Source organism: Thermobia domestica, chromosome 10 (genome assembly GCF_964235325.1).
Source record: "Thermobia domestica chromosome 10, izTheDome1.hap1.1, whole genome shotgun sequence".
NCBI classification, from domain to species: domain Eukaryota; kingdom Metazoa; phylum Arthropoda; class Insecta; order Zygentoma; family Lepismatidae; genus Thermobia; species Thermobia domestica.
Genome location: NC_137463.1, coordinates 228,467,219 through 228,480,691, shown reverse-complemented (window position 1 = coordinate 228,480,691; position 13,473 = coordinate 228,467,219). Strand labels below are relative to the sequence as shown.

General features: G+C 38.1%; 1 protein-coding gene across 3 annotated transcripts in view; it reads left to right on the top strand.

Annotated features, from left to right (window-relative positions):
• The window catches only part of LOC145663032 (transmembrane protein 135-like), a 67,180-nt gene that overhangs the window by 4,922 nt on the left and 48,785 nt on the right, over window positions 1–13,473 (top strand). For all 3 annotated transcript variants that reach the window (XR_014127140.1, XM_081729170.1, XM_081729171.1), the window contains exons 3-6: window positions 2,398–2,524; window positions 6,910–7,064; window positions 12,167–12,416; window positions 12,889–13,056. Coding sequence is in view for 2 of the 3 variants with exons in the window: in XM_081729170.1 (XP_081585296.1) it covers window positions 2,398–2,524; window positions 6,910–7,064; window positions 12,167–12,416; window positions 12,889–13,056 (700 nt within the window). In the remaining variant the exon portion in view is untranslated. The remainder of the gene's footprint in view (window positions 1–2,397; window positions 2,525–6,909; window positions 7,065–12,166; window positions 12,417–12,888; window positions 13,057–13,473) is intronic.

Below are 13,473 nucleotides of genomic sequence, written 5' to 3'. Positions count from 1 at the left end.
ATAGCCAAAAGAGCAATTTCTTGTATTTGTATTTACCTTGTTTTATCCCAAAGCACAAACCTTGTTCTTCCTAATTAGTCTAATGGAGATGTTATTAATGGCTAAAAATATAAAAGTAAAGAAAAGAAAATAACATTGTAGAAAAGACAACTAGTTTATTAATATACTTATCTACGAGGGGGAGTCCGAAAATAAGTTTCCTCAGGCGACTGAGGACAGGTAGGGATGCAAGACAAAAAGTAGCATGTAACATTAAAGATCAGACGTACCTTTATTTTTCTACATGAAGTACCGCATACATTGAGACATTTGTCATACCGCTCTATAAGCTTCAAAATCCCTTCCAGGAAAAATTCAGGACTCTTCATTCGGAAGAAGCGTCGAACAGCTTCTGTGACTTTAGCATTGCTTCCAAAGCGCCTGCTGCCGAGAGTATTCTTTAAAGCCGGAAACAAATGGATGTCATTGGTTGCGAGATCAGGACTTTATGGCGGATGGGCAAGCCGCTCCCACCCAAGAGTTGCAATCCGGTTTTGCGTTGCCCTCAGTGAATTGGCGACACCATTTCTGCACCATTTGTTTTGACATCACATCAGGCCTTAGACTTTCACGAAGCGGTTATGGATTTCTGCTCCCGATACAAGACGTGCCCACTCATAGCGGACAACTGCTTGCACTTCCTCCTTTGACCACGACGTCAAAACGCGCCTTCTTTCCATAGGCTGAGAGACTCGTCTCCGCTTTGCGCAGGCGCCCTCTGCAGGATCGTGGGCGAACGGTACCCACATGTATCTGGTTGTGTTGCACGTGCAACCGCTGTCTTGTTTCTCCCATGCTCTTCGCTTTCCTAGGGGAAACTTATTTTCGGACTCCGCCTCAAATACCTCATAGAAAATGTTCAGGACGAATACTAAAGGATGATAAAAAAATTACAGTACTTTACCTTAGCATATTGGACTTTTAGTATTAGCCTACCATCGCGATGTCGTAATTATCTGCTGCAGTGGCTTGGAGTTACTACGGGAACGAGTTGACTGATTTTTATATATTAAGCTTCTAGTTCTTTCATTAAATTAATAAACTTTACTTTTCAAAAAACAGAAAACTTAATAATAGAAAAGACACTGAGAAAAGCACACAACTAATGTGCAAACTTATAAAAGCATACTACTTTCGAAACATAGTTTCATGATAATTTAGAATTGCCAACCACTATATCTGTCGGACTCTTAAAAAATATTTTTTATAACTCCATTATAAATATATATATATATATATATATATATATATATATATATATATATATATATATATACGAGTGCTTCTGGACCCAGATTGATGATTAGTAAATTGTCGTAATATTACTAAACTTCGTTATATAATCCTAATTTTTATCAAGTGAACCACTATCCTAATTAAGTTTAGGCTTTTTAGTTCTCATAAAGTAGAATTCGTAAATATATCATCATCATCTGGGACAGTTGCACCTTTTTATGTCGCGCTTTAGTATGGATAAATGTTTAAATAGGCCTGATACCGCGATATCATAGTGTTTTGAATCCCTCTCGTTATTATTCGTTATTATACAAGCATGAAGACTTTAACATCCTATCAATAGTGAACACTTCTGGAGGTGATAGTATGGACTATTTTGGGTGAAAAGAATCTGTATAAAAATATTCAAAAACTCTTAGTTTGAGCGTAAAACAATTTCGGATGAACTTTGATTTGCCTCTATGAGTAGATACAAGAAAAAGGCTCTACTCACCCATGGGACAATGGGAGAGGTGACGTGATTCCAGAAAAGTATTCAATGATTCCATCACTAGCGTCAAGACATTGTTCCATATACCACAGTAACGACCTAGCAGGGCCGAATTTAGGGGAGTGCAAAGGTGCACGTGCACCCCTCTTCGTTGTAAATGTAAACTACCTAATGTGAGAAGTTAACAATGAGTTTAGCAAAATCAATGGTTTAAATAAATTTTCTGAAGGTTGAAGGAAAAGAATTTATCGAGAGCAGACACGTAGCATTTCCAAAGGAATTCCTCATTCACATCACAGATGCCTAAAGGCATTTAAAAAATTCAAATTTAATTCAAATGTACAAGTAGTTATTGGTGTACCTCCCCTACAGAGAATCCTGGATCCGGCCCTGCGACCAAGTATACCTTTGGAGCTTGTTCCTGTTTTCTTGGATAAGTGCGAATTTTCTTAATCGTCTGAATGATTCCCTAGTAGGCGTTAGACTTCACTCGGGATACCAGATCCTTCATTCAGCCCCAGATACGGTGTTCGAGTTGGGTTAGATGGTGAACGTGGTGGCCGATAATTACGTGTTATATGTCATTTGTTACTTTAACTTGTCTATCACAGTAATGTCCTTTTTTTTCTCAGGAGGTTGTATGGAAAATTCAATTTCCTTAGTGTATCATATTTGCCGGCATTCGTGGCAAGTTACTTCTCCATATTATTAGAAAGGCCGTCACGAAGAGGACTGCTTTCCTTGTATGTTACAAATGTGGTAAGTGTTAAAAGCAATTCATAAAGTTTCCTGTTAAATTCAGATTTTATCATAATCATTTGTTTATTCAATTTCAGTTCTATTCTTACGGATAGTGTTCCTAGGGTTGAAAACATAAAAGTGGGACACACAGAGTTATGTAGTGAGTAATACGAAGTGTGTCTAGAAGAAAACGAACTTTAAAAAAATACGATCAACAAAACTGTTCTTGACTTTCTGCTTGCTAGCACTGCGTAGTGAAATTCTTCTCAGGCATTTTAACGGAAACTGCATCATCCTGCCTTATGACATTGTGAGACTGTGAGTTTTGGAATGAAGTTTTTTTTTTTTTTTTTTTTTTTCGTACTTGGGGCGATTTTGTGATATGGTATTACGAAGATGAAGATTTTGGAAGAGCAGCATGTATTAGTTAAATTTTATTTCAAATTAAACAGGAGATTTACAGAAACTTTGAAAATGTTGCAGGAAGTATACGAGGAAGAGTATATAAGCTGAACCCAGTGTTAAATGGTTTCAGTGATTCAAAGCAAGAAAATCTATCGAAGGTGAGGCAAAACCTACACGTCCATTAACGTCACGTAATGCCGGTAATGTTCAGAAAATGCTCGATATTGTATAGAAAAATCATCAATTGACGAAATAGCTGAGAAAATAGAAGTTAGTAAATCGTCCTGTTATGATCGTAGTTCAACATAGAAATTGAAATAGATCTTGTCGCTGCAAATTTCGTTCTACAGTTGCTAACAAATGAACAAAGAAACACGTGTAGAAATTCGTGAGGAGGAGGAATTATATATATATATATATATATATATATATATATATATATATATATATATATATATATATATAAATAAATAAATAAAACTTAACTCTTGAACCAAACGACCAATCTTGATCAAATTTTCAACATGGATGAGGTTCATGACTGAGATGGTTTTTTCATTTCACTTTAACGGAGCAACGTAGGGAAGCGGGAGGAGGGGAAGATATACAAGCATAAATATATATAAAAATAAAAGTAACCATGTTCGTGAGTTAATAATTCTTGAACCACCTGATCGATTTCACAAGGGGAAAGCAGACTTCGGTAAATGAACTTCGGGGCCAATTTTCGCGTGGTTATAGTGCACATTTAAAGTCTTAATATTGCAAACTAGGAGAGCGCAATAGCCAAAAATAGCGGAGAAAAAGCGTCGTAAAGTTTTCGACTCACCGCATATATCGTACGACGCATAAAACTCGCAGGTGGCGGCCTGACACAGCAAGGAGCATCTGCGGCTAATGAGCAATGGGTCTCGGGTTCGATTCTCGCTTGAGTCAACTTTTTTTGTTTTTTGCTTCAACAAATAAACTAGGCATTTCTTACTACAAGTAAAATATTAATTTACCATATGTTTATAATGAATAAAACAACTTATTCAATAAACAACAAACAGTTTCAAATACTCTCCTTTTAAGTTAGTGCCCCTGTTCCCAATACCAGCTTCCTTGTTCTTACATTGCCTGACATCGGTTTCATATTAGCCGTACTATTGGGACGAAAGAACAGACAGACGTTGAAACCCCGCTAATGTGGTCAAAAGAGGGATGGAGGAAGTAAGGGATGCTGTTGTGAAAATCAGCATGGGAACTTGAGAGAAATTTGTTGAACTGCACTCCTATTGAATGAACAACTTTACTCTGAGATTTGGAACACTAACGCAGCCTCGTGCGCAAAAGGCTCAACAGTTTTTTAAGACTGCCTGATATAATTTAGGGAGTACCGACCAGTACGTACATACAATACGTGTATTATTACACAGTACGTGTATTTATAACAGAGCTCTGCAAACCCAGGCCCGCCCCGAATGAATCTGTATTCTGTGCCCAGCTCGAGTCGGGCAGGGAACGGGCCGGGCACAAACGATCCGGACCCTAAACTGGCCGGGTGTAACCGGCCTGAGAACAACCAAGTTGATAAGTCAAGTCAATCCTTCAGTATGCAATGGAAAATGAGAAATGTGTCGTCATAATATTGCAATGTCTATTTGTTCTCGGATGGGAAAATCGTCTGAAAAGTTACCCAAGGCTTGTTTTCAATATCCCTATTCTGTCTGTCTCTTTGTTATCTGTGCTTGCTCTGTCCGGCCATGTTTATTATACAATAATACAGCTCATGGACGTAAAAGTCTTATACTACACTCATTACGAGTAACAGAGAAGATATGTAAAACTGCTACACCGTACGTGATACTAATACTACAACTACTACTGCTAATACTACTATTACTATTACGATTACGAATGCTAGTGCTAATTCCACTATTGCTGCCACTGCTACTACTATTACTATTACTACTACTGCTACCACTCATTACTATACTAATACGACAGCGAATACCACTACTGCTATAACTAGTAATACGAAAACAAAACAATGCAGATGAAATCTTTGAGTTTTACGTCCCACAGTTATGCCGGCTAGGCTAAAGGAGACTGTGATGATGAAAAATAAATGAAATGGTGGAATGAATAAAGTGGGAGGAAACGGGAGAACGCCGAGAACCCCCACACGGTGTTTGTCCACCACAAAGTTCATTTGGCGAGAGCTGGGATCGAACCAGGGACCCCATCCACCAGAGGTGAACGCTCAATCGCTGAGCCACCGTTCCAGGAACACCTAATGAACCCTGGCGTCTTGGTGATTTATTTCATCATTATATTTTGTTATATTTGTAGTATCATACTATAAACAATACAGGAACATGTAACACGATTTGGTATTTGCCTTGCTAATTGAACATTAGTACAGAGCTCCTTCGTGGCTAAGCGGTTAGCATACGCTCCTTTGGCGTTGGAGACCCGGGTTCGATTCCCGGCGGGAGCTCATGTGGTTCGGATTCCACGTTAATCAGTAGGTCCACGTCTCATATAGCCTCGCTGCTGAAAGGAACGCTAAACTAAAATCAACTGAACTGAACATTACTACAAATTGCACTGATCTTATGAGCACGCCAGTTCACGGTTTTTTCCTCCATGGTCTTATGGTAGCGTACCAAATTCTACTTAGTAGGTCAAGTACTTGACTTTATCATACATTCTTTAGGTATGGATGATGATGGGATGAATTGGTGGAATGAAAACAGTGGGAGGAAGCGGGACCATCCCGGAAACTCCCACGCACACGGTGCTTGTCCACCACAAAGCTCACATAGCACAAACAGGGATTGATCCGACAACTTCTAGCACCAGATGTGAGTGCTTTTCCTACTGAGCCACCGTTGTCCCTCTAGATCAAGCATCGGTTCACATTCAACGCAGACCGGCCATAATAGCTAGCATTTCTCCGTTTTCTTCTTTACTTAGAAGGTAAATTCGGTACCACCAGACATGTCAACTCTGACGCGAAGTCGTAGCAGTTGTAGTAGTATTAGCAGTGGTCGTACTAGTAATAGTAGAAGTAGTAGTAGTACTAGTAGAAGTAGTAATAGTAGTAGTATTACAGTACTTTTCAGTGTTGAATAAAGAGTCAGTTTCCAAACACATTACGATTAACATAGGGTGACAGTAAGACCGTACGAACACGGCAAAGGCAGGGGAAGTGGAGGGGGTAGTGGAGGACATTTAAAGAAAAAAGGATGACAATATTAGTTTCCGATCCGTCTTTCAGTGTGTCCGGGCCGGCCTGGAAATACATTTGCCCGGTTCGGCCCTATAGCATTTGTGTCCGGCCCGGTTAGGGCCTGGTCCAGTTTGATATTACTTGAAACGGGCAGGGCCGGCCGAACCGGGCGCGCCCGCCCGTGCAGGGCTCTGATTTATAAATGAAACACCATGCAGCAGTATTTAACTCAGCTTAAACTATAGAAATATGAGAGAGATGCAATTTTATTAAAATATTATAAGACATAGAGCTATATTATACTTTTTGAGATGTATTACGAAACTGTTAATTGATATAAGTGGGATTATTGTACTGAGAAAAAATAGTGCAGACAGCCGAAAGATTCAAATTTGTTATAATTATTTACTAGTAATAAGACAGTATCTTGTCCCGAATTTGAAAAAAAGAATTTCAAATTTATTTTGCTTTGATTGGTGGAAGTTTAAAGTCATTTTTCACCACAGTGAATGTATGAAATGAACCTGCTACTAAGTGGAATGCGATCCACTACTCAGATTTTTAACCAAGGTAAGTCCCCGCACTAGACATCATCGAACCCGATACCACTTTGAAGTTATTTGACGATCTACAAGCTAACTGTGAAATTTTAATCAAAATAATTAGTCATTATTAATTATACTTGTTTATTTTCTTAGTTGTTTTGCAGCAAAATACTGTTAGTAGCAAGTTACCTTTTAATTAAAAAAAAATCTTACGGAAACTTTACTTCCTTTCCTAGGCTTCCGAAACGTTATTTCGAATGGCAGTGTACCGAGGATGGGTGAAACCAGTTGCGTATGGAGATGTGATAATATTTACGTTGTCAATGACCGTGCTTCTCTTTCTCTACAGAAGCCAGCCGTATAACAAGGATTCAGTATATGCTTTGTTGAGGTAAGGGCAGTATTTTGATTATTGTTTGTGCAGTTTTTTTCTTTATTTTTTTAATTAATTAATTAATTTCTCTATGTTGCTTTCTGGACGAACCCAAATATGTCCTAGTTTAGCCAAAACGTTAGTGTGCGTTTGTTCGGTACGCACTGTTTCGGGTCCAGTTTTCGATGAAAGAAAGGTAATTTTTGGTGTTAACGCAGCTTCAATCAACTTATAGTTGCTTCAAGTAAGAGGTATGTAACTATAGCTTACGGAGTTGCAGATAATGTTGAGATCCAATACACTTATCACATGTAACCTAGTTGAAGGAGATATTATGGGCTACTTGTTCATAATACTTTGTGAGTTGCAGCCCCGGGGAATTTAATAGGAACCCAGAATTTTCAAATGTGGTAGCCTGAATAACACAAAAAGAGTGAAATAGTGAATGACTGGACTGGGACTCGAACCCGGGATCTCGGGCATATCGTGCCAGTGCGTTAACTACTACACCACCCAGTTCGCTTCCAAAACAGTCTCACTTTCACTCACTCCTGAAGTCGGTGCTCTCCAGTCAGACCACATGGCTTGTACCACAGCCTAGTGCTGTACTTGGACAGTCCTGTATCCATATATTGACAACAATTTTTGGTGAACCGGTATTCGAACCCAGGATCTCCGGTATACTGAGCCGATGCGCTAACCAGTACGCCACTCAGTCTGCTTCCCACTCTTTGTGTGTTATTGATTTCGCACCTACAGAGGATCTGGTGTATCAATTGTATCAATTGACTGAGAAAAAAATATTTCGCTAAATAATGGGTAGAAATCGTAATATTTGGCAGGTTTAATAATACGTAATCTTTATCGTGGTTTCCTTTGTTCCACGTATTTTTGCCATAAATGATCGTTTATGGATTCGTAGAGTATCATGGGCATCTACTTGTGTGTTTATTTTTTTCTTGGGCTTCATTAGTTATTTTCTATGGCACACTTACATTTTATGTCGAACGACACTGTATAACAGAATAGAAAGTAAGACATGCAATACGTTAAGGTTTTCATATTAACACTTTTATATGCGATTAATAAAAATGTTATTTTCTTTTGATGCTTTTATTGATTTACGTATTTGTAATCCTCTGCAATATTTCGTTTTCTCCCCTTTTGAGAGCATCATCTGGCAGGTTTTCTTCTCACAAGGGACCATTCCGATTTGGTGAATTCAGTTGTGAAAATGATTGCTAGCACTGGATTCAGCACCAAAAGAAACAGAGAAAAAGAGGGTGTTTAGTGGCAGACAGTGTGCAGGCGGGGGGGGGGAGGGGGGAGATAAATGAGGGCAAAGTGCGAAGATAGAACATAAAAAGTCTAGAAATGCCATGGTAATGTTGAAACGAACAGAGGGATTGAGGTCAAATGTATATGAGGAATGCAAGTCGAGTTCTATTGAGTAGGCGTAATGTGAACAGTGTTTTATCTGCCAATTGTATGTAACTGGTTGTGAGAGAAGTTACCAGTGTTACAACCGGCACGTTTTATTGGGAAGGGTCATTAATATATCAGAACCTTGAATGGGACTGTCTTTGTGCAAGGCCCCACGTCAGCAGTCATCTAGTGAAACTACTACTCATTTCGTTCCACGTTGCGAACAATCTTTTTTGATGTTCCTTTCGTTCTTTTTGATGTTCGATTCTATCTTTTCTACTCCTCGTGCATACAACGTGCTCATGGACGTACTACAGGGTCTCTAGTTCCTCATTCACGTCACCTTTACGACAGTATTGATGCATTGCCATAGCTTGGAACGCCTCCTGTTACAAAGGTCTCAAACTGTATTGGTCTCTGTTGCTTTCAATAGACGGTGTGTGTGTCAAGAGCCATATGTCATATGATCCCTTTCCAACATGGCGGCTTTTAAGATGTTTCTCATGATTCACATTACGCTTATTCAGTGCAGCTGCAGATGCATTCCTCAAATCCAACATTTGACTTCAATCCTTCTACTCGTTTCAAAATTAACATGACATTTCTAGACATTTTCTGCGTTCTATCTTCACACTTTGCCCTCATTTATCTCCCACGGTCTGCCACTAAACACACTCTTTTTCTCTGTTTCTTTTGGTGCTGAATCCAGTGATAGCAATCTTTTAAGCGATTGAATTCACCAAGTCGGAATGGTCCCTTATCAGAATAACAGTGATCCACCACTTTTCACCCTTCTTTGTACTTATTGGTATATAGGAAATCAAATCTAGTAATGAGCACAATTATAAAGATAAAACTGTGAAATGTGGAAAACTTGAAAACTAGAACTTCTAAAACATTGAAAATCAGCCAATGATGATTGCCATTTGCAAGTTTTGGAATTTCAACGTTGGCATATCTAGAACTATTGGTTACTTTTATTGGTAGGACGCATTCGAAACTTTGGTGTCAATTTATATTGGAAAAATTTTGAACGTATACTAATAATTATTAAAAAAAAAAAAAAAAAAAAAATGATGGAAAATAATGAACAGAACGTTATATTAATGGAGAAACTACTCCACATGCCCGCCACCATTCTCACTACATCTACTTCATAAAACGTTAACAATGTTTCTTTGAATTTTCTTAGAGATGTGAGAATCCGGAGCAACCATTGCAATGGTTGTTCTGTTCCTGATGTAACCCAGGTGTAGGATTTTTTTACAGTAGACATCAATATTTCAAAGCTTTTCCAGGTTAACTATGCGGTTAAGGTCATGTGATCATCGTGGCCACTGTGCGACATTCTTTTCTTAAATCAGCTCCTGAGAGACATCCAACTTTCATGTCACCAGTAAACAGTATCATCATTAGTCCCAGACTTATTCAGATATTCCCTATTTATACCCGACCGTAAACACTAGTTTTTATTTAAAATTTCCACTTTTATTCTTAACTTAACCATAAAAATTTCAAGTAATATTGGTGGTGCCATACAGAGTAGGAACAAGGGAATTTACTCTCTTGCTCTTGATCAGTGTCTCCTCGAACAATAGAAGTGTAATTCTTAAACTTCAAATTTTAATGGTAGTTACACTTGTATATTGAAAGTTGGGCTGAATTTGCCGATTCCAACCCCAAGCAACAGCCCGCAGTGGATAGCCTGAAAGGAAACACAAGATATGCTTCATAAAATCAGATTCATCTTACAAAAGAGAGACTGGCAGATACATATACAAATGTAAAATTTCATTTCACTTCATTAACGATGCGGACTTTTTTAAAAATATGTTACAATTCGCAGAAGAACAATGGTGGGTGTATTTAGTCATTCATAGATTTCAGTAATCTATATGTAAAAAATACACTGAATTAGAGATAGACCGCGTATTTCACATGTTGTAATGCTACTAACTCATATTTGTGCACGTACAGAAACTAACATACAACTTCAAAGTAAATCTCTCGAAACAATTGATAAAAGTGACAGAATGGGTAAAACGTGCGATATAGACGCCTTTGATAGAGAACAAATAATAAGCGCTCGTCGCAGAGGACATTCATTATCAGAAATCTGACGAGAAATGGTATTCATTCATTCCACAGTGTCAGGAGTATGGTGAAAGTACACAGTCAGCGTTGAAAAGAAGATTAATCGAATAAATGTCGAGTGCAAAGCGGTGCCACCAAACCGTAGCCAAGGTAATCACTCAACTGAATGAGGGTCCAGTCGGATAGTCAGTAGACGAACTGTGCAACCCTACTCTATGTGCAGTGATCGCTTCATAGTATGGGCTTCAGAAGCTGACAACCCCCATAGTACAACTTCCCACTGTACGCCACCGCGCCCAACGCATTCCATGAGCCACAGAACGTAGTAACTGGACCATGAACAGTTAAAAGAGAGTAGCATGGAGTGATAACCCTCGATTCCAGCAGCATTATGCTATTGGCTATGAATATGGCTCAATTTCTGATCCAGCGTGCCAGATTGAAACTACAAAGCCATGGGGGTTCCGCGATAACTAAGGTGTTACCTTGTAGCAGTGTTTGGAATCTTTGGTGCATGTACCAGGCAACCCACTGCATTGAAGTACCTAGAAATGCTGAGCGATCCTTACATCCCTTCATTCTTTTTTTGACATCCGGGTAAAAGTGAAGTGGTAGTAGGACAGCTTCTCGTGTCACATCCCGGTTGGCTACCATCTGCTTTGAGGAGCATTACACTTCTGAAATGGCCACCTTGAAGCCTGGTCTTTAATCGAATTGAACCACTTTGGGATAGTCTGAAAAAGGGGCGCAGGCATATCCATCACCGGTGGTTTTAACTGATTTATGGTAGGTTATCGAAGACGTTTAGCAGCCTATACCTGCGAACCAGTTATTGAGCCTGTGTCTCGTAGTATGACAGTCGTTAGCAAGTCCAAAAATGCAACCATACTTTACTACTAAGGAATCCTTAATTCAGTGGCACTTCGTGTATAATGTACATTATACGTAGATTACGTAGGTAATAAATATAAAATTATTGGTTAAGGGATATCACTGAATCTCTCTGAGAGAGCCTGTTGATAATACTGATAAAGTAAAAAAAAAAAAAATTCGAAATATATACGTCAGAACTCTCTTAAATTGTCTTCTTCACATTTTGTTTGTTTGTTTATATCAATCCTTCAATAACAAGTTATTTCGTCTCATGTACTAGGCTTCTTTAAGTAAAACGTAAGAGGCCGCAGTAGCTCAGCGGTAGAGCGTTCACCTTTCGTGCATGGGGTCCTTGGTTCGATTCCAGCTCGTGCCAAGTGAGCTTTGTGGTGGACAAAGACCGTTTGCGTGGGTTTTCCTGTTTCTTCCCACTTTCTTCATTCCACCATTTTCATTTATTTCTCATGATCACAGTCTCCTTTAGCCTAGCCGGCATAACCACGGGACGTAAAACTTAAAGATTCCATTTCATTTCATTTCATTAAAACGTTGCATTGAACTAACTTGTTCGAAACTGAACCTTGGAAGAAGAATCTGGTTTTATGAAATTACATAGGTATTAAATTCAAGCTTCAAATATTCCAGTATGAAGGTGTTTCTGGTGCCATTTATCTTTAAAGAGAATTGTCGTAAGGCAATTTCAGTATCTTCCGTTTTGTTATAATCAGATTCATCGTTGGGCCATTTGAAGAAAAGGAGTATGCTGAGAATCGAGAGGATCTTCCATCCCAGAATGTTCAACAATCTAGTAGTGAACGTAGAGAAAGAGAGCGGCGAGTAAGACAGTCAACTGGAAGTATGTTTGGGATTCTTTCAGTAGCATTGAGAAAGTATCAGAAAATTATAATGGCTGTTAAAAGTCAAGGACGACATATTACTTGCCCACATCCATTTAGCTGTCTATATTATGTATCACAGGTAAGGAATATTTCACATTTGATTAATACGTATACGTAAGCGTTACAGAAAGGAAATAAGTCATATTGCATTGTTATTAGTAAATTAATAATTTCCGTAAAATATCTAGAATTTTTTGTATTTGTTAGTGTAACCTAAAAAGTTAGTCTCTTTTTTAAAGATGTAGCTAGAGGATTTTAATTCGTTTTGTACACAATCAAGGGGAATTTTGCAAAGAAATTAGAATTATTTCAGGCTGCTGCAAGTCATACTTACCTCTGAATCATCCAAGTTCGATCTCAGGTTGTGTCATAAGGACTTAATTATTTATATTACCTTGCTTTGGGTGTCTTCCTTTTCGCCACACGTAGCATGAAAGTCTAAAATGTACAACAATTTTGAGGTGAATAAATCGGGAAAATCATTTTTGCCAGAATATTACTTTGAGAATGTGGTTACAGAGAATGATAAATGCAATGTCTTGATTTTACAGGGTACGTTAAAACTCTTCTCCATTGGTTATGGGCTTCAGGTGTGCCTTAAGCTCCTTCTAGGAATGAAGAAGTTTGTCAGAAATCCAAGACTAATACCAAAGACATTATTGCATCGGGATGCGTTTCGGCTTGGTGCATTTTTAGGGGGATTCTCAGGGTCATTTCGGGTAAGTCTACAGATTACTTACTGTCTCTTTATTATGTTCTTTGGTATTATGTTATTTAATTGAAGTATTCAGCTGTTATTGGGGAAACTACTATTCATATATAAATTAACAATTAATGATCTTAAATACATTTTATTTTATTAACTGAAATCACCATAACGTATCCATATATCGAATTTCAGACACTATTAATGGTATTATTATTTAAGAAGAAATCTTAGAGAACTTACGAAAAATGTTGGTTATTTTATGTATATATTTTTCCCTTCGATGGGAACGTCGTTAGCAGCAGTTTTATTACTGCGTCAACGGATCCATACTTTACATTTCGTATTCTAATTTTATTTTTCTTACAAAGAACACTAAAACAAATTAAAAGATATATTGTGGAATTTCACACAAGTTATTAATTAGAAC